The sequence below is a fragment of the Castanea sativa genome, chromosome 12, assembly GCF_040712315.1.
Source record: "Castanea sativa cultivar Marrone di Chiusa Pesio chromosome 12, ASM4071231v1".
Lineage (NCBI taxonomy): Eukaryota > Viridiplantae > Streptophyta > Magnoliopsida > Fagales > Fagaceae > Castanea > Castanea sativa.
This window is the reverse complement of record NC_134024.1, coordinates 15,663,759-15,685,691: the sequence shown is the minus strand read 5'-3', so window position 1 is coordinate 15,685,691 and position 21,933 is coordinate 15,663,759. Positions and strand designations below refer to the sequence as shown.

The 21,933-nt window shown below is 36.4% G+C and overlaps 1 protein-coding gene across 1 annotated transcript; it reads left to right on the top strand.

Annotated features, from left to right (window-relative positions):
- Positions 1-9,397: 9,397 nt before the first annotated feature.
- LOC142618695 (zinc-finger homeodomain protein 2-like) lies at positions 9,398-10,773 on the top strand. Its single transcript, XM_075791685.1, has one exon. It carries the CDS (start codon positions 9,741-9,743, stop codon positions 10,569-10,571), a length of 831 nt encoding a protein of 276 aa, XP_075647800.1. The 5' UTR covers positions 9,398-9,740; the 3' UTR covers positions 10,572-10,773.
- Positions 10,774-21,933: the final 11,160 nt, after the last annotated feature.

Here is a 21,933-nt window from a genome sequence, read left to right as displayed (position 1 = left end):
AGCTCCTCAACCTGGTCGCTAGATAGATGCTTCACCTTCAAATACAAGGTGGAAGAGACAGCCCCCATGGCATGAAGCCAGGGCCTTGCCACTATGGCTGTGTAGGGAGAATATGCATCCACCACTATGAAGTTGACCTCTACCACCTCTAACCTAGTTTGCACTGGTAATTTAACTTGCCCCATTGGTATAACCATCTTTCCATCAAAACCTACTAGGGGTGAATCATAACTAGTTAAATCTCCTGGTTTCAACCCCAACACTTTATACAAGTTGGGGTACATAATCTCTGCCCCACTGCCTTAGTCAACCAACACACGCCTCACATCATACCCCCTATTTTGTGTGTGACCACCAAAGTATCATCATGTGGCTGTATAGTTCCAAACTTATCCTTTTTCAAAAAACTTAATATCGGTTGGATTCCAACTTTAGCCTTCTTTGGCTCAGGATTAGAGTCCTCGAATGGCAGCCGAGCTACAGTCATTACTCTGGAGGGACACGAACCAGTCCTCCCAAGAGCAGCAAAAATAACATTAATTATGCCTAAAGGAGGCCTTGAAGAAGCGTTCCCTTGAATCCCTGAGCCTGCATGGTCTCCTTACCCATTAGGCTAATACAAAAACTGTTTTAACCTCCCATCTCTGACCAATTGCTCCAAATGGTTCCACAGAGTCCTACAATCCTCGATGGTGTGTCCTCCTTCCTGATGATACTGACAATGAAGATTCTGATTGCGTCTCATGGGGTCTCCTGCCATCTTATTAGGCCATTTAAAGTATGGCTCATATTTTATCTTCTCTAGAATCTGATGCACTGGCTCTCAGAATAACGTGTTGACTACTTGTGGCATAGCAGCAGCCCCAGTTTGCCTAGCAAAATCTCGCCGAGGACGATTATCGTTGTACTTATCCAACCTGAAGTCCCTCTTATCCTAAGAAACCACCTTCGTCTTTCCTTTACCTAACTACTAGTCCTCTTCGACCTGTTTATACTTATCGATGCAGTCCATGAGCTAATGTACGTTATTAACTGGTTTCCCTGTTAATGACTTCCTTAGACCATGCTCGACAGGTAAGCCGACCTTGAAAGTTCTTATGGCCACATCATTAAAGTCCTCATCAATTTCATTGAACATCTCCCAGTACCTATCTGAATATATTTTTATGATTTCTCCCTCTCGCATAGTCATAGACAACAAATAATCCAAGGGCCGAGGGACCCTACTACATGTAATAAAGCAATTTGAACACCCGAGTGAGTTCCTTAAAGGAATCAATGGATCCTGATCCCAAGCTGTCAAACCACCTCATTACAACAGGCCCTAAACTGGATGGGAATACTTTACACATCAAAGCCTCATTCTTGGAGTGTACAGCCATCCTCTAGTTGAAATGGCTTACATGCTCCACAGGGTCTATTTGGCCATTGTACATGGTGAATGTTGGCTAAGTGAAACATCGAGGAAGTTTTCCTCCTTCAATTCTGCACGTGAAGGGTGATTTAGAAATCTGGTTCAATACTTTGCTCATAGAATCATTCCCCAGGCCACTACAGGACGAATTCCTATTCTTGCGGCCATGAGGGTTGCTCTCTTCATACGAGAAAGACTTACTAGAGGGAGTTCTTGACCTGAGCCTATATCTGCCATCCCTATCATCCTTAGAAGAAGAGTCAGAAATGGAAGGAGTTCGCTTCCGTCGTTCGTGACGCAACTTTCTCCTCAAATGATTAATCTCCAATTGCATGGCTCTAGCATTTTCCTTATGGGAGACTCTGCTCCCACTTCGTGACTGACTCCTACTAGTATAGGTGGTGTGTACACTTCCCTCCCGATCTCTACCTCGTTCAAGATTGAGAAAGTGATCTTGACACTGAGACCCCATAGACTTTGCCTGGCATGGACCTGAATTTACCATAACTAGACGTTAAACTCACTGAAACACAAGAGATTCCCACAGACGGCGCCAATTGTAAGGACACGTTTTGCACCTAAGCCCAAAATAGGAAGGGGATAGGCCCAAAAAGCCCAATACAATGAATTTGTAGAGAGTGGGTTAGAATTCTAGGTTCTAATGAGTTTAGATAACAATGACAATGGGCCAAGATTACAATATGATGAAGATGGAATAGTTTGTATAGTGTATATTGTCCTCGGACTTAAGCTGAGGAGACTAATTCTTATATTTCCTTCTCTTCGGGACAGATTACAGATATTCTCCTTAAATCTACTGTGTTTCCTTTCCTTTTTTCTTCGATCCCATCATTCTGAGTGTTTCTTTGCCTTTTATATCATTCTTCCTCCTCTCTCTAACCTCTACGTATGGATTAGCTTGTTCGTTTGAATACTTGTCTCATCAACCCTTTCCTGAAGCCTTTGGAAATAGCTGTAAGACTGAGCCATGCTACTCAGACATCATTTCTTCATTAATGTGACCAGAGAGTTAGCTGTAGGGCATTTAATGCGGTAGTAGCAGCTTTCCCTTTAAATATTTCATGGTTTTCTTTTGTCCTATACTCTGGTAGTGCATATCCTTATCAATAGAGTCTCATGGGATGTTGCCTCTAGACAGCAGACAATCCATTCCGACCTCCATTTAGCTGAGCCGAGGAAGTATTCCTCCTTGGACCACCTTCTCAGATGATCATGATCAGACTTTACCTCGCTATATACCAACACAAACCCTTAGTAAGATATTTATCCATCCTCGAACTGCTTAACATCCTCAGATTGGGCCTCCGGCCCAATATGTATATAAATACGTACTCTTGGACCTATCTCCCCCACAATTATAATCATATCTATTCATTTCTTTATAATATTTTTTAATGGTTAAGATTAAAAGTTAAAAAAAATTAACTTTTAATTTTAACCAAAAAAAAAAGTTATAAGTTGAAATTTTGGAAGAAAAAATTGAGTGATTTAGAGTAATTGTATAGTGAAATAACCCTAATTATTGCATCGGTTCTCAATTCAAAATCTTGTTATATTATCAATTTCAGGAAGAGGGGGTAAGTGGTGTAAAAGGGAACAATTGCCCTTCGACCCTTCCCCCTTTAGATTTTTTTTATTGTGGCCATAATTGAAGAAGGTCACCAAGAGGCATTGCCCTCCACCCAAATTGTTTCACTAGAGTACTACAATGAATGCATCATACATGTCTCATTAAATACAAAGTAAAATATAAGGTTTGTTTGAATACTTTTTAGGACAAATGAGTGAATACATTTTTTTATTTTGCTGAATAAATGAGGGAATACATTTATTATGCCGAAAGGAGTCTCTATCATTTTTTTTAATAAATAATTTTGGTAAGATATCAAAGAATAAACCAAATACAGCTTTAATAATATTCTAAAATCATATAAAAAAATTATATTCTAGAAATTCTTTTTCAAATTTCTAATCAAATTAGATATGAATATTATACTATATTATGGCATTGCTAAACGTTTACATCTCCCTACATCACATCACATTCATAGAGATTTGAATGTCAAGATGTGTATTTGATTTCTTTAACCAAAACACCATGTTAGAAATGTGTTTGAATGAAGCAATAGACAAAGAAAGAAGAGGGAGCTAAAGGTTTTCACAGGGTGGGGTTATCCAGGAATGGAAAAGTGCTTGAGTGTAGTAGAGGCACCAATATTCATATCCCCTCTTCACATTAGAAGAATTTACACGGACATGCATCAAGTTTAATAAAAACAAATTATATATTTTATTTTTCCCCTATAATTTTTTTAGAAATTCAAAATTTCTATTAAAAAAAGGCATTATTATATATCATACTATAATGTTAATTTACATATTTATGTACTGTTTTCAATATTACACACTAAATCAAATAAGGTCATCCACATATAATATTATTATTTTACACTTTCATTTTCTATAAACCATTTACCGTTTTATCCAAAACTTATTAACCGAATCTTCACTTTCTATTCTTTACCGTTTTATCCAAAACTTATTAACCGAATCTTCACTTCCTATTATTTACCACCCAATCACCACTCTCACTAACGCTCTCGGTTTGTGGTGGCCAACCACCATTGCCAGTCCCTAATCGTGATTTTTTTTAATCTTAAATTTCTCTCTTCTTATTTTTAGTTGTCTGTGTGGGGTTTCCAAAGTTTCTCTAACGCAAGGCAAGGGCCTCAAAACCCTAGCCGCTTAACGGTCAAACTACAGAAGCAATTGGGGGAAAGATTATTGCGGCCAAGTTTTATACTCAACGAGTTCTTAATATGGAGGCCATTGTGTGAAACTTTAAGCAACTATGGTCAACAAAGAAGGGTTTTGAAGTTAAGGATATGGGCAATCACGTAGTTCTCTTTGTGTTCTCTGATAAAACGGATGCAGATAGGGTACTGCTCAGTGAGCCGTGGAGTTATGACAAATATCTAGTGTCTTTGTGCAGGTGGGAGAAGAATGGTGCGGTCAAAGATCTAGTTTTTAACAGAACAGCCTTCTGGGTTTAAATTCACGATATTCTCGTCTGCGATATGAATTCGGAAGCTGCCACTGAGATTGGTAAGGTTTATGGGGAAGTCCTACCGGGTATCCGAGACTGGGGTAACCAAGACGGTAGCACATTCTTGAGGATCAGGGTACGGGTTGATACCACAAAACCATTATGTTGTGGACGAAAACTCCGCTGCGAGGATGGGGAGATTGGATGGATATGATTCAAATACGAAAGACTGCTGATAATATGCTACTGGTGCGGCAAAATGTCTCACAGTGACAAAGACTATGAACCCTGGATAAAGAGTAATGGGTGGCTGACTGAGAAGGACAAACAATTTGGCGCGTGGCTTCATGCCCCACTATTCAATACTAGGAGATGTTCTACAATTCGGGTTGGAGGTGAAGAAGAAGCTAGGAGTGGTGGTATCGATCTGGAGATGGACGTGGAGGAGTTTGAAGTGTTAGGAAGTCACAGTGGGACCGGTAAAAGCTCAGAGCCTGAAGGGAACCGCCGACATGAGGAGGAGGCTCGCGAACTGACAATGTCAAGAAAGGAAAGTAACGTAAATCTTGTAACCGTAACTGCAAGAGCTGAACTTAATGAAGGGCGTGATTCTCGCAGAGAGATGGATTTCCAGGATACGTTATGCGAAATAAACACTGCCATTTCAAAATATGATAAGTCTGATATGGACCCTGAGTCAAGCGGACTAGTATGCACTTTGGGCCAAGCCGAGGTCCATAATTTACCAAACAATCAAGGAGTTGCGGGCTATACTTGTAATGTTGAAGATGAAATGCTCCCAACGTCCAGCCCACAAGGAAATGTTTATAAGCCTCGTGGTTGGAAGAGACTTGTGACTGAAAGGCCCTATGCTGAAGTCCAGTTATTACCCATGCAAAGAAAACGCTATGTACGTGACGAAGTAAGCGAAACTGAAGTCGAGGTTATGGGAAAGAAACATTGTGCCATTGGTACAACACAAAAGCAAACGGCGGAGGCTGCAGGATAGCTTTACTTTCATGGCACAATCATGGAGTAAGAAGTTGCTTAAATCATGGAGTAAGGACCACTTTGGTAATGTAAAGAGACAGATTGCCACAAAAAAGGAGCTGCTATGGAAAATTGAAGAGGATGCAGCCATGGGTGGGAATTATGGGACTGTTGTTCAACTTTGGAGGGAGCTTAATGTGTTGCTTGAGAAGGAGAGCAGAATGTGGCGGCAACGAGCTAGAACTTAGTGGGTGGCAAAGGGAGATAAAAATACTAGATATTTCCATGGTGTGGCTACTTAAGGGAAGAGAAGGAATTTTATTAAAGGAATTAGAGATGCTGAAGGAGCTTGGCGTACTGAAGACGGTGCTGTTTCGGGCATCTTTGTGGAGTTCTTTACCAGATTATTTACTCAATCACAACCCCATGATCTTGGCCGAGTCCTTGAAGGAGTAAAAAGGGTAGTTACAGCAGATATGAATGATGAGCTGGTGAAACCGTACACTATGGAGGAAATTGATATAGCTATCAAGCAAATGGCTCCTTTGAAAGCACCAAGTCTAGATGGAATGCCTCCTCTCTTTTATCAATCCTTTTGGTGACACATAGGTCCAGAAGTGTCAAAAGCTATCTTATCATGCCTTAATTCTGGTACTCTCCTTAAATCTATAAATCACACTTTCATTACTTTGATTCCAAAAGTGAGTAATCCTGAAAATGTTTCGAAGTTTAGACCTATCAGTCTATGCAATGTGATTTATAAAATTATTAGTAAAGCTATTGCCAACCGTCTTAAACCCCTCCTAAATTCTATAGTTTCAGAAGCTCAGAGTGCTTTCATTGCTGATAGACTTATCACTGACAACATTCTGATTGCTTTTGAATCCTTACATTACATGAAAACCCAAAGCTCGGGTAGGGAGGGCTTTATGGCTTTGAAACTTGATATGAGCAAGGCCTATGATAGAGTGGAATGGAACTTTCTGGAAAAAATCATGTTGAAGATGGGGTTTCAGGATTCTTGGGTGGCTATGATCATGCAGTGTGTATCCACAGTGACTTATTCCATACGTTTAAATGGAGAACCAAAAGGATTTATTCGACCATCTAGAGGTCTGAGACAAGGTGATCCTCTTTCCCCCTTTCTCTTCTTGTTTTGTGCAGAAGGACTAAACGCTCTTCTTAACAAAATAGTAGATAATGGGGAGATTAGGGGTTTATCCTTATGTTGCCAAGGACCAAAGATTACTCATCTATTTTTTGCAGATGATTGCCTTTTGTTTTGCAGGGCCAACAAAGCTGAATGTCAAAAAATCCAGCAACTTCTTGACTGGTATGAGGGTGCATCTGGTCAGTTGGTAAATAAGAACAAAACCACTCTCTTCTTTAGCCGAAATACACCGAGGGAGGTCCAACAAGAGATTAAGGTCTTGCTAGGAGTGCCGGCTATCAAGCATTATGAAAAATATTTGGGCTTGCCATCATTTGTGGGAAGACAGAAAAAAGCTTGCTTCAACCAGATTAAAGAGCGGGTGTGGGCAAAAATGCAAGGATGGAAGGAAAAGCTACTTTCTCAAGCAGGAAAGGAAGTCATGATTAAGGTGGTGATTCAATCTATTCCTACTTATTCGATGAGTGTGTTTCGTTTACCTATTGGTTTAATAAAGGATATCGAGACGATGATCCGCAAATTTTGGTGGGGTAACCAAGATAATACAAGGAGAATGCAATGGGTAAAGTGGAGTACTTTATGCTCTCCCAAGTCTATAGGGGGCATGGGGTTTCGGGATCTCAGACAATTTAATGATGCACTTCTTGGCAAACAAGTGTGGAGACTCTACCATGAGAAGAATATGATGTTGTACAGAGTGTTTAAGCCAAAATATTTCCCATCCTGCAGCATCTTGGACGCTAATTTCAATCCGCAAAGTTACTTTGCATGACAAAGTATTTTACATGCAAGGGAAGTAATTTGCAAGGGAGCAAGGTGGAGAATAGGAGATGGTTCATCCATTAACATATCGAAACATCGATGGCTAGATTCTTCAGGGGGTGGTTTGATAATATCTCCCCAACGTGACTCATCACTGACCTCAGTAAAGGACCTCTTCATTCCTGGCACAAAAGTATGGAATAAGGAGCTTATTGATCAGAACTTTCTCCCATGGGAAGCTGAGAGCATTCAAAGTATCCCAGTTAGTTACTATCCGATGGAGGATTTGCTTGTTTGGCCATTTACCACGGATGGAAGTTACTCAGTTAAGAGTGCATACCAGCTGCTGTCCACCGAGAGCAGAGCTGCCCAGCCCAATTCGTCAACTACAGAGGGGAGCAAGTCTTTTTGGAATAGAATCTGAAAGCTGCGAATTCCTAATAAAGTCAAGCATTTCTTGTGGAGAGCTTCAAATGAGTCGCTACCTACCAAACTGAATTTGTTCACACGGCATATACTTCATGATAACGTATGCAGTCTTTGTGAAGAGCACCCTGAAGACACTATCCACTATTTATGGATGGCTCTTGGACCCTCTCTTTAGTCTCCCACGAAAAAAAAAAATTAGAAGCTTTGGTGATTTAGCTGCATTAATGCTGGCCGATGCAAGCCCGGCCACTGCTGCTCTGTTTTCAATGGTCGCCTGGTGCATTTGGATTAGAAGTAATAAACTAAGGGAGAAGCAACATGTGTGGGACGTAGGGGAGACGGTGCAGCGGGCTCGTGAATTATTACAGGAATTTTGGGACGTGTAGGACTGCCCATCTCAACCTCCTATTCGACACATGCGGCAGAAATGGTCGCCACCAGTAGTAGGAGTTTATAAGATTAATTTCGATGGTGCTATCTTTGAAAGTGCAGCGAAAGCTGGTCTAGGGGTGGTAATGAGGGATGCTGAAGGTATGGTTATTGCTGCACTTAGCCAAAATATTCAACTCCCTAGCTCTATGGATTTGGTAGAAGCCTTGGCTACTTAACGTGCTATTATATTTGCTCAGGAAATAAGTCTTACTCATGTGGTGGTGGAGGGGGATTCACTTAAGGTCATTACAACCATTAATAATCCAAAGCAGAATAGGACTCGGTGGGGCCATGTTATAGAAGACATTAAGAAAGCCAGTTCCTTTTTACAAGTATGTAGTTTCTGTCATGTTAGTAGGGGGTAACAATTTAGCCCACTCCCTTGCTAGAAGAGCAGTTTTAACTGCTGATATAGATATGTGGTTAGAAGATCTACCATCGGATTTGAATGATGTTTTCCAGTCTAATTTGCCTAATTAAATAAAAATGACTTACCTGTTCCTCAAAAAAAAAAAAATTTCTCTCTTCTTTTATATTATATTATATATATATATATATATATATATATATATATGTTTGAGAGAAGATAAAATAGGATAAAGTGGTAGAAAATATTTTTTTTCCATATTATTCTAAAAAACGCAGCCTATTTTTTTTTTTTTCTAAATATTTTCAATAACTCAAACAAACACTTGAATTTTTTTTTTTTTTTTTTTTTGAATCAAACGCAGCTTTATGGGGGTAAAAAAACAGGCAAAAACAAAATGAAGAAGAAGAAGAAGAAGAAGAAGAAGAATTAATTCCCTCTATTTATCTCCTCCCTCTTGCTCCAAACTCCTGAGTCACAATAGTGTTACGTCATTTCCTTGACAGCTCACGCTACACTCTCCCTTCCCATTTGTTTTCCGTATTACTGACACGTAATTTCAAGATTCTTACTGCTAGGAAAAAAAGAAAAAAATTCGATCACAAAAGGGGAAAAAGGAAGATATAGACAACAGTGAGTCAGTGATTGCATCATCTACAACACGACAAAAAAACCAAACCCCCAGTACATATATAAATAAACACAAAATTACACTTGTAATTAATCAAAGCTCAAACCGTAAAACCCATCTCTATAAAACCGCAACAAAAACATAAAAAACAAAAACAAAAACAAAGCAAAACAAAACCTCTCGAGTAAAAAGACATACCCTCTTTTTTTCCTGCAGGAAAAATTGATGTCCACACTCTCCTATCCCAACCTAGACTCTTAGTCTTATCTCCTCCTTAGCTCTTCCTCTTCTTTCTTTGCTTAGACAAATAATCCCATAATTATTTCTGTTAGTTATTTTATGTAAAACACAAACACAAACACAGACACAGACACAAAACACAAGCTCTTTTTTTGGTTACAATTATTGGTTATTACTATTACAATCTTGGGGTTTTCTCAGCTGAAACTTGATCCATTGGAAATAGAGAATAAAGAAATGGAATTCGAGGAGGAAGAGGAGGAGGAGCATGAAGAAGAAGAAGAAGAAGAAGAAGAAGACATGGAAATTCCAACACCACCAGCACCTGCGTACGAATTACCGGTTACCAACTCAGGCAGTGGTAAGCCCAAAGTACTGGTGGGTCCCAACAACAACAACAGCAACAGCAACAACAACAGCAACCCCACCACTTCTTCTGCTACCACGATGATGATGACCAGATACAGAGAATGCTTGAAGAACCACGCGGTGGGTATGGGAGGCCACGCGGTGGACGGTTGCGGCGAGTTCATGGCAGCCGGAGAGGAAGGTACCCTCGACGCGCTGAAATGCGCCGCCTGTAACTGCCACCGTAACTTCCACCGCAAGGAAGTTAACGATCATCACCATCGGCCATCATCAGAAGTCTACCACCACTATCAACAGCAATTCACACCTTATTATCCTCATAGATCTCCACATCATAGTGGGTACTTGCACATAACCACCACGTCGTCTCAGCATCATCAAAGACCGCCTTTGGCTTTGCCAGCTGCTTCAGGTGGTGGTGGTGGTCAAGATTTGGAGGACATGTCAAACCCTAGTAGCAGTGGTGGCGGTGGTGGTGGTGGTGGTGGCGGTGGTGGTGGGTACAAGAAGAGGTTTAGAACAAAGTTTAGCCAGGAACAGAAGGAGAAGATGCTTCAATTTGCGGAGAGCTTAGGGTGGAGGATTCAGAAGCACGATGAAGCTGCGGTGGATCAGTTCTGTGCAGACACAGGTGTGAGAAGGCAAGTACTCAAGGTCTGGATGCACAACAACAAGCACACCCTAGGTAAGAAACCCTAAAAATAAAAAAACATTTTTCTTTTGTTTGAGAAAATTGGTGCCACGTTCATGGAAGAAAATTGTAATGTAAATTTTGCTACGAGATCTAATTAACTAGCTAGGGTTCTTTATCATTATTCATGTTTTTTTTTTTTTTGTCCTACTTGTTGTGTCATGGTACATTGTTAATTGCTAGTAATGACTGATGAGCTATTACTCTTTACTAGGCTTTACAGTTTACTTTCAACAATTCTTTTTCCTTTTTATTTTTGCTGAAATTAACTAAGCTACAATTCTAACTCGATCTCTTTGAGTAATAGAGCCTAATTAAACATGTTTGCATAGTTGAGTGGAGCTAAAAAGATCCAAAAAATGCACCACTCAATTGGGTTGGGTTGAAGTATTAATTGTCAGTTAAGTACTTATAATTAGTGGGAAGAGATTTAAAGTATCAAACCCAAATTCTTTTTATCAGAAAAATTGGAATTTATCATTGAGCTGAAGTACTGTCAGATCAGTTTGCTTTGCTTGCCTCTTAAGTTCTAAACAGTGTAAAATCTGAGAAGATGGAAGAGGGGCTGTATTGCACTGAATTGTATGTTTGTAGCATGTGATCATCGTCATCATCGTGATTGTGATCAAAAATGGGGAGGATTCCAAAGCGTGGGTTGCATGCAAATGGGGCAAAATTTAAGCTTCAAATTTTTTTTTTGTATTTTGTGAGTGTCCCATTCACATTTGTCATGTTCTCCTTCTTTTTCTCTCCATCCCACACCGTTTCAGCAATTACTTTTCTCTGATCTCTTTCTCTCTCATATTAATGGTCTTTTTCAGTTTTCAACCTCTATTTGCATTCTAGAGATTTCCCCATTGAAAATCACCGATTGAGATTTGAGAAAGTTAGTGGACATGTGTGTGAATAGCAGAGGGTTAAGCTTAAGCTAAAGGTTGAAATGGGTAAGAAAAATAAGAAAATGCCACCAGTGTATGTGATTGTGTAGTAATGTTGTGGGGATTGTCTTTACTTTTCTTTTTGGTGGGTAATGGTTGCAGTGGTACATCCTTCTCCATTAATTGCTATGTTGTCTCTCTATCAAGTATTTTTTCTCATATGTCTTAATCACACCTCTGATTTCCTGTCCTTACTTCAAGTTTTATGCCTCCTTTTCTTTCTTATTGGTTGTTTTATTTTTCTTTAGTTTTTGCTAATTTTTGTTAGTTTTAAGGTTTCTTTGTTTAATTTTTATTTTGATTGTTACAAGAAGAAGAATTTAAACTCTAAACTTTTCTCCATTGAGTAAGAAGTGTTGGTTGATTACAAGCTGCTGACGAGAGTTTGAGTTTTGTGCTAGATAAAACAATGAAATGGGGAACTAAGGTTTGACCTTTCAATTCAAGTGGTTAATAATGTATGTATAGCCTAACTTTTTTTACTAGCATTGCAGTGTAGAGCCTTTGGGTAATAAGTTCATTCTTTTAGTACAAAATGAAAAACTAGCATGTCCTTTTCTCTAAATTTTTTTCCTAGCAATTTAGAAAAGATAAATTTTAAATTATTGTTAATTTTACTATAGAAATCTTATAAACAGACAATAAATAAATAAATAAATTTATTATTTTTTGTGTTGTTTTTAAAAGTTAACACAACAATTTATAAATTTTAAAATATAATTTTAATATATTGTTGTAAATTTAAAATATATAATTTTAATATCTTTAGTATCACTTAGAAGAACATGATTCTCTTTATTTTACGAGTAAAATTTCATTTCCTGAATTTTATAGCGTACATACTACACAATACCACAGAGTCAAAATAGTCAATGCCATTTCAATTTGGTACGAGTGGAACAAATTATTTCAGCATTTATTAATAGTGGGGTATTGTTTTCAGGTTACCGATTTAAATTTATAATATTTGATCTGAAATATAAAATGCATTCATTTCAAATGAAAAAAATATTAACACAACATAATTAGCTCAAAACTTCTAAATGAACTAAGTTGTTTATAAACAATTTGAGTTGGCTCGATAAAAAGTTTATACATGTTTATTTGTTTATAAATTAGTCAAGCTCAAGTCTTAGTTTTTGACTTATTTAATAAACAAGCTGCGATCAAGCAAATTAAATTGGTCATGAATAGGGTCATGAACAATATTTGCTCAAAAACAAGCTAAGTTTAGGCTAGTTCATGAGTTGGTAATAAACTTGATATGAACTTGACAAATAAACTCATATCTTATTAAACATTTAATTATTTGGCAATTAGAACTACTCTCAAAACCAAATAGGCTTAATTATAAATTTAAAGGTAAATTATAAATTACACCCCTAAAATTTGGGGGTGATTGGAGTTTACACCTTCAAATTTTAGAATTTGAATTTTATCCCCTGAAGTTTGGTGATGTTTGGATTTTATATCCTGTCGTTTTAGAGTTTAGATTTTACCTCCTATATTTTAAAAGTGTTTGAATTTTACTACCTAAAGTTTTGGGGTATATGGATTTTACACCTTAAAGTTTCAAAATTTGGGAGTGTAAAATCTAACAACCCTAAACTTTAGGGGATAAAGTCCAAATTCTGAAAGGCTATGATGTAACATCTAAACACCCTCAAACTTTAGACGGTAAAATCTAAATTTTGAAATTTTAAAGTATAAAATCCAATCATTCCCAAACTTTAAGGGTATAATTTCCAATTTATCCTAAATTTAATATTAAGTGAGCTTGACTTGACTAATGAATCAAGCTAAGCCAAATTGAGTTGAAGCTTTTACACTTTTTGACAAGCTAAGTTTGAACATTGTTAATAGATTTGATTCAAATTCAAGCTAAACTTGTGCATTTTACTTTTATTGTCGAGCCAAGTTTAAACGTTTACTACTCGACAAAACTTGGCTCGTTAACTACCCTACTTCAATTTTTTTTTTTTTTTTAATTTTATTTGAACATGAAAGTGGAGACTGTAGAGATGATTTGCTGATGACTCTCGCAGAGACTGTGTAATGTATTTAACAAATTGCTAATTGTGTTTTACTTAACCGTGTGTTTTCAATTCCTTCCTTTGAAGTAAACTGACAGTAGTTTTATGACTTTTTAAATAAATAAAAAAATAGATAGTAGTTTTAGCAATTTTTTTTTTTAATTAAGAACTTGGAAAAAGATATGCTGAGAAGTGAGAACGTGAGAGAAGTGTAGGCGGTAGCTGAAACAGAACACCTGGACGTGTTGATGTTGGAGAAAGTCAAGTAACGAATAAATAGTGTAACCAAGAGAGTTTTTGAAGTTGTCGGGAAAATGATCTCATAGCTAGATCCGATGTTGCTGCTTTATTCTATTGCACTAAAGACATGTGGGCTCTCTGTTGAATGATCTGACATTACAACTTATGTGTGTAAAACTGGTGGTTGTGTGTAACTGGCTGAAGAAGAAGCTGTGGTGGTTAGATTCATTAACACTGTGTTTTCATATAATAACTTTTTGGAGTACAAATGTTCTTTCTTCCTTTTCTTTTTCATAAATGAACCCCTTTTATTCTTTCATACTTTGCTACTTTTTTTTTTTAGGATGTGCTATATTTCAAAATACCATGGAAAAATGCAGCAATAGGATGCTCTTCTGCTCTCTCTCTCTCTCTCTCTAAAATATAATTATTAGATTTATTTCTTCTTATTGTTGGAAAATTTGGCTTCCGCAAGTAATAACTTAAATAATTATTGAATTGGACATTTTGACTTCAAAGTTTCAATTTGCATATCTTGGTCTATAATACATTCCATATTAGTTTTCCTAAAGTCTTACTGTTTGGCCTTCTCCACCTAATCATTTTGGGTTGGAAAATTTAGATAAATTAGAAGGAACCCAAAGCTTTTTTCAAGGGTTTAATAAATTTCATCCTTGAACTTTAAAGTGAGTGTCAATTTGATGATTCGGCCTTCAATTTGAACAATTAACCATGCATTTCAATTTTTTTAACAAATTGGACAATTTTAATATTTCATTAAAAACTAATACGTTCAATCCCGTGATGTATACAAACTTTTCTACATTATCAATAATTTTGAAAATCATTATTATCTTGTACACACTTTATGATCAAACCTGTTAATTTTTATAGAAAATATTAACATAAGGTTTGATTTTTATTTTTTTTGTTAAGGTGTAATTTGTACCAAACTAAAGTGCCTAGTTTAATTGTTTGAGTAAAATATCTAAGGACTAAATTGACACAATGAAATCCAAAGGTAATATTTGTAATAAAAAAAAATCATATATATAAAACCTAAAAGAAGACAGTAGTAAATTTCTAGTAAGAGAATACAAATTGACCCAATTACATCTTCACTACTTTTCTTAAGACCAACTTACAAAGCAGTGGTTGTTAAAGTGTTGATGAAGAATATAGAACCAATTTAAAAAGATTAGTTCTTACCTAAGAGTTGCTTTCTTATTGTCCATTCATACCTAGCTAGCCCCTACAATCTCTCTCTTAATTCAGTAAGATGTCTCCTAGAATTTGCTCAACTGGGAAATGCCCACCTATACTCTCACAAATGGCTTAAGGCAGCATCACCCACCTCAAACCTGGACTCATTTGGAAATTTGAGCTTTCAAACTGTTACCTCACAAAAAAGCTCGGCAATGCCTGAGCAAGCCCAGCCCAATTCAGCCTTTTGGCTTTATTTTACACCACTAAAGCCTAGAGTAAGAAATAGTAAATATCCTATGATTACTTTATAAACTAAATTAATTGACCTTCCTATAAATTTTGTGGTGATTTTGTCATTTTGTGTGTGTTCTCTCCTTCGGCTTATTTAGTTTCGTTGATTATTTTTGTTCATTTATTTTACTATTCAGTTTATTTTTATTACTATTCATGAGTTTTATTGTATTTTTTGATATTATTTATAGGTCATGTACTATTTTAAATTAACATTTACATTTACCTACAGTATTTTCAGCAAAAAAATTTCAATTTCTATAAAATAAGTGGATGTCAAACGGTATCTTAGTATTTACTATGCTAGTTTGGATAAAGACAGGCAAGCTCACTTGATTGGTTTTCACTGGGCCATTTTTGGGCCCTGCATTCATTACTTTCTCTTTTGCTCAGAATTACGGGCCCTACTTAATATTTCAGTGTGTCTTCATTTCCGACAGAAATATGGGCCAGTCCCAAGATCAAGCTTCTCACCTTTCGTATCATTCGCCAGGTGTGGTTGGGCCCAGAAATATTACTGTTTAAACTTTAAATTCTGTCCCTCTCAATAACCAAAAGTGGTCCCAGGACTATTAACTATTTACTTCTTTTTTTTTCTTTTTCTTTTTTTTGCTAAAGACTATTAACTATTTACTTATTAGTAAAGCGTTGGTAATGCAAAAAAATATATGCATTTTGTCCCTCAAAAAACCATTTTATTTATTTTACATTATCCCTTAATAATATACTCTACATCCCCTTCTTTATTTTACAATGCATCCCATTAAAATAATGTATTAAAACCACATCCAAATCTAGCCACAATAATCACCAAAATCCATAGCTGAAACCCAGCCACAATAACCACCACAACCCAAAACTAAATCCAGCCATGACCTAACGTCGTGACCCACTCCACCGTAGATAGATGTGATACAAGGAACGTTGGTCTTGCTGGCAGGGGGGGCGTCCTTCGTGATGACCAAGGGAGCTGGGTGCTTGGATATTCTAGGAAAATTAGGAGAACAACCAGCTTCTCGGTAGAGTTGTGGGCATTAAGAGACAGACCTCATCTCTGCCTGTCAAAGAACCATCTTGATGTGGAAGTGGAACTTGATGCGAAGATCATTGTGGATGCACTGACTGCCACTCAGCAATCAAACCAACCAGTATCTCCCCTCATGGATGATTGTAGGTTATTGGCTACTAGATTCAACCACATTCAGTTCAAGCACTGTTACCGCGAAGCAAACAAGTGCGCTGATAGACTTGCTAGAAAGGGTGTCACGTAGATTGATGATTTTATTTATCTTTGATAACCCCCTCTGTGGAGCTAGAAAATAGTTTAATGCTTGATTTAAATGGCTTGTATTCCTTAAGACACTGCTTCGGTGTTGGATTTGAAGTTTAATGAAATTCCTTTTCTACCAAAAAAAAAAAGTAGATAGATGTGATACAGTGCGTGACCCAATGTCATGACTCGCTCCACCATAGATCACACAGAGAGAGAGAGATTAAAAAATAAAAGGGCTTATTGCAATTTACCCACTTTTGATTTGACTGAAATTTAAGTTGTTTATATATGGTTTAAAATTTGACACTTTACCTACCCTCAGTTAGCTCAGTTAGAATTTCATAACCCACTTCTGTTAAAAATGAGGCTAAATATATAATTTTGCTCTCATTTTATGTCACTCTCATCCCAAAACATAACAGAACAAGGAAAAATAAGACCAAAAAGTGAGGGTTTTGTAAAAATTAAGAACAAACATTAGCCTCATTTGAGCAAAGGAGAAAATGAATACATGGGCTTGAAAGAATTGCTCGAGTTCATCATAGAAAAAGTTAACGAACGAACTAAGGATATTTGTTAGTAAACCATCTTAGGAAAGTTTTTATAAAAAAAAAAATTAAAAAAAAATTTTGATTTTTTTTTTTCAATTTTTTATAAAAAATTTTCTAAAATAATTTATCAATAATTATCTTAAAAACATTCGTTACCCTTTAAACATTAATTATATTTATAAAGAAAAGTAATTAAACTATAAAACTTCTTATATGTGAGATTTTTTTTTTTTTCCTGAGATTTTATATGTGGGATTTTTTTTTTTATGGGATTTTATATGTGAGATCTACTTCTTTTAGAAGAGAAATACTGAATGTGTCCCATGATGCACGACACGTCTTGTCCTAATGGGGTTGCTATTCCGTAGGACATTTGCTCCTTCTAGGGGCTTGTGCTAGGCTTTATTTCTGTCTCTATCCGTGACTCTTTTATCTGTCAATGCGTGCATAAAACATATCTCATTGTGCTCTCATATTGGATGATATTAAATTGGGTTTTTGAGTTTTTTTTTTTTCCTTGTACAAAATAAGGAAATTTAGCGAATACTCTTTCAAATTTTTTTTTTTAGGCCCTTTATTGCAATGATCATAGACACTAATCTGCCTTCTAATTAAGTTCTCAAGGCTAGGCATAGCCTTCAAACCTTCAAATAGTCGAAGTGTCAATTGACAAGATATGTGTATAATAGGGAGGTTAGCAGCTAATTACGTAATAGGTTTCGAAAAAAATTCAAGCTCCAAACCAATTTCAAGCTACCTTCTTTTAACTCATTGTGTGACAATTGAAAATACCATTTATATATAATTTTAGTCCCATACTTTTTTCTAATAAATCATATAATTTCTTTAAAAACTACACATAAATAATTGTATAAATTAAATTGGAAAATATAGCTTCAAACTAATTTAGAACTAAGTTTTGTTCGTAAATTTTGAAAAATCTTTAGGTACTCTCGGAGCACAAATAAATTATAGGCGTAAATGCACTTTTAATCCCTACATTTTGGCACTATTTTTAATTTGGTCCCCTACATTTTCATTTTACCATTTTTAGTCCCTAAACCAATTAACGCATGTTATTTTAGTCCTTACCGTCACCCAACTAACAGAAAATGCTGACGTGACTGACGGCACAGTAAAATAATAATTAAAAAATCTATTTTGGTATTAAAAAATTGCCACATCACCTGACACATCACTTATGTTAATTTATCAATTTTAGCAAAATTAAAAAACATGTATAAACAAGATCATGTTGAAGAACATGTATAAACAAGATCTTAAACCCAGATTACAAAAACACAACCCCAGATCACAAGAACAAAGAACATAGTACTCAAAGATTTTCTTTTCCAACATTTCTCATAACACAAATTCAACTAAATACATAGAATTTCATCCCAAACATATCTCCAAAACCAGTAAAATCAAAACCCAACCAAATCAACAACAAAACATCTAAATCATCCAACAAAACAAAACTCAATCATCAAACCAAAATCCATAAATTCCAGACCACAAATCCTCAACAAACCCCAGAGAAAACCCAATCATCAACGCCGATTCGTGCAGCGCCAGAGCCTCCGCCAGGCCGCGCCGTTCCTCATCCATCATCCTCACTAATTCATCATCCTCCTCACCGCCGCCACCGAAGCTCACACACCATTGCCGACCCACACACCATTACCGACCCGCTTCATCATCCTCCTCACCCATCTTCGAAGCCCCAGCTCCGTTCATCCTTCATCCTTCGCCGATCTATTGATTTTGCATTTGGGTTTGTGTGTGTTTGCATATGGGTCTACTCGTGATCCTTGACATGCTTTGGAATCTCGCCCGCGGCGGAGCAGCTTTTTTTTTGTGATGGGGATTTGGAGCTTGGATTCTTGGTTATTTTGGCCTTTGAGATTTGATGATTGATGAGTTTTTTGGTTTGTTTTTCTTGTGGGTATTTTAGATCTTTTGGGTTTGCTGGATTCTTGGTTATTTGTGATGTGGGTAATGGAAAATGTTAAGTTTTTGTGAGGTTGATGTTAGAGCTGGGTAATGGTTGATGTTAAGTTTTTGAAAATTGGAATGTTAGAGCTGGGTTTTTAGTTATTGTGATGTGGGTGCTTTTGATTTTGTTTTATCTTCTTACTTATGTGTTCTTCATTTATATTAAGAAATAATTAATTAAGATCAAAGGATTCAAAAGTCCACCGAGATGTGAATTTTTTTGGTTTTGAAATTTTCTGGGCTTGAGCATGTAGGTTCTTATGGAAAAAAAAATGAAAAGTAAAAAAATAATAATTAGATTAATGTTTATTTTAAAATTTTTATATATTTTCTGACCTAGTTTTTTTATTTTTTGGGCTTTTTATTTTTTTAATTTTTTATTAATTAATATGTTGACATGCTGATGTGTCATGGGTGATGTGGCATTTTTTATAATATTTTAATCCCTCCATTAGCCACATCAGCATTTTCTATTAGTTGGGTGACGGTAAGAACTAAAATAATACGCGTTAATTGATTTAGAGACTAAAAGTGGTAAAATGAAAATGTAGGGACCAAAATAGAAATAGCGCTAAAATGTAGGGACTAAAAGTGCATTTACGCCTAAATTATACTCACTCCCCTCATATTTATGGTGAATCCCATCATGAATTTAATGAATAGACCCCACCATAAATGTAAGATGAAATATTATTTTTCGTAGTCTGAAAGTACTCAAAAATTACTTGTAAAATTCACATGCAACTTCAATACATGCTCTATTGCCATAGGCCCATAGCTAAAATATGGTTTAAGAAAATGCATAATTCTTGCTTGGTATTTGTAAACTAGACAAATTATCATTAAGACTATTTATTAAAAAACACTGATGCTATTCTCATCCGGATGATATCCTTATTTTTTTAAAAAAGTAAAATAAAATCTTCTGAATGATATCCTGGACCCCTGGTAAAAGATACTATTTGGATTTGTGATGCTCCTTTTATATGACATATCTTGTTTCAATTGTTCGCACAACATACCTTTAACAAAACATGAGCCCTGCCACTTTAGTGGGTGAGAAGTCTTCTTCAAAGATCTGCTAGACAGATTTAAAATGGGTAAACTTTATTTGACAGACCCCGTGTAGAAGGTAAGAGCATTCACAGCTGAAATTCTAATTCTACTCTATTTTACCATCTCAAAAAGCCACTTTTATCATTATACCATATCATTTTACAATACTTCCAGCATCCCAACTTTTATTTTCTTATTTTACTCATTAAAATAATATATCTACACAATAATATATATTTTTCACTTTTTATTTTTTTTTCCAATTTTCTCCTCCACCTTCCCTCAACCTCTATCACCGCGCCTCCACTGCCCAGTCACCACCACCGCGCCTCCACCATGCCCACCACGCCACCACTGCCCACTGCCCACCAAAATCCCACCGGAAAAAAAACCCATATTAAAAAATTTTATAAAAAAAACCCACATCGTGACCCATGCCTACAATAACGCATAACCCAGACCTCGCTGACCAAGCACGACACAACAACCCACCCTCTTCGATTCAAACCTTTGTCAAACCCATCGGAGCCATCTCCAGCAAACCCAGCCCGCCAATCCACGCCGATCCAAATATCCACCCACCCAGACCAGCGAAATAGAAAAAGAAAAAAAAAACATCAAACCCATGATCTCCACCATATCAAATCCACATCAAACCGATTTCCACCACGCCGGACAGTAAGCTCCACACCGTCACCCTCAATCACCCATCCCCACCACATCAAACCCATATCAAACCCATCTGCCACCACATCAAACCCTTGATTCAAGGGAAAATAGAGAGGAAAAAAAATGAAAGGGAAGAGAGGGACGAGAGAGGGGAGGGGATTGAACGAATGAACTGAAAAAGAAGAAAAAAAAAAAAAGCTAGAGAGTGGAGATGAGAGTCTGACCGGAGAGAGGAATTGATTTTTTTTTACAATTGTGCTACAGGGCAATTCTAAAGGTAGAATTGCACCGTAGCAGTATTGCAAAAAATTTTGCAATACTTGCTTTTTACAAGCCCAGCTGTGGAGGGTTTTTGGGCTAATATTGCTAAACCTACCTTGCATTTGACATATGCATGCCCAGCTATGAATGCTCTAAGAGGGGCTACCATGGTTGCCAAATTATTGATCAGAAATAATTCTTACCAAAAATGGTGGTTTTTATCGAGCCAGGCCAAAGTGAATAGTAAATGTAAAAGTGCAGGATTGATTTAACTTTGTATTTGAATTTTGAAATCCTACACAACCTTAGTTCCTAGAATTTTCATGCAAATCCGAGATTGTTCTTTTTTTTTCTTTCTTTTTTGCTCTATTAACTTTATTTTCCTTTCATTGAAAAATAAAAAATAAAAATCCTACTACACGAGTAAATATTATATCTAAACTTCTACCTTCAACCAAATCCGTCCTCACCCATTAGCGCTTGAGTTAGGAACTAAAGTGATTTTATTTTAGTTTTTATTTACAGTGTGCTATCATATTACTTGGTTACAATCACAAATTTAAGGTGTTTTTTTCTTATTTACGAAGAATAAAGATTAAACACTGATCTCAAACGTTGCACTTGTATTGCATATGAAACTACACCTCTAGTTCATAAGCTTGCTTCTAAAAAACAATTCCAAGTTTGAACTATATGTGATTATATATTAGCTAGATTGTCAAACAGATAGACTTTCTATCGATGGCCAAACTTAAACCTTTTACATACGGCTTTCATGTATCAGTCACTCTAGGAATCTAATGACTACGATATCCTAAAAATGATCTAACAAGAAAAATCAACCAGGGAAGTCA

Coding starts and splice junctions, on each gene's coding strand:
- LOC142618695 (XM_075791685.1), top strand. CDS start 9,741: ATGGAATTCGAGGAGGAAGAGGAGGAGGAGCATGAAGAAGAAGAAGAA.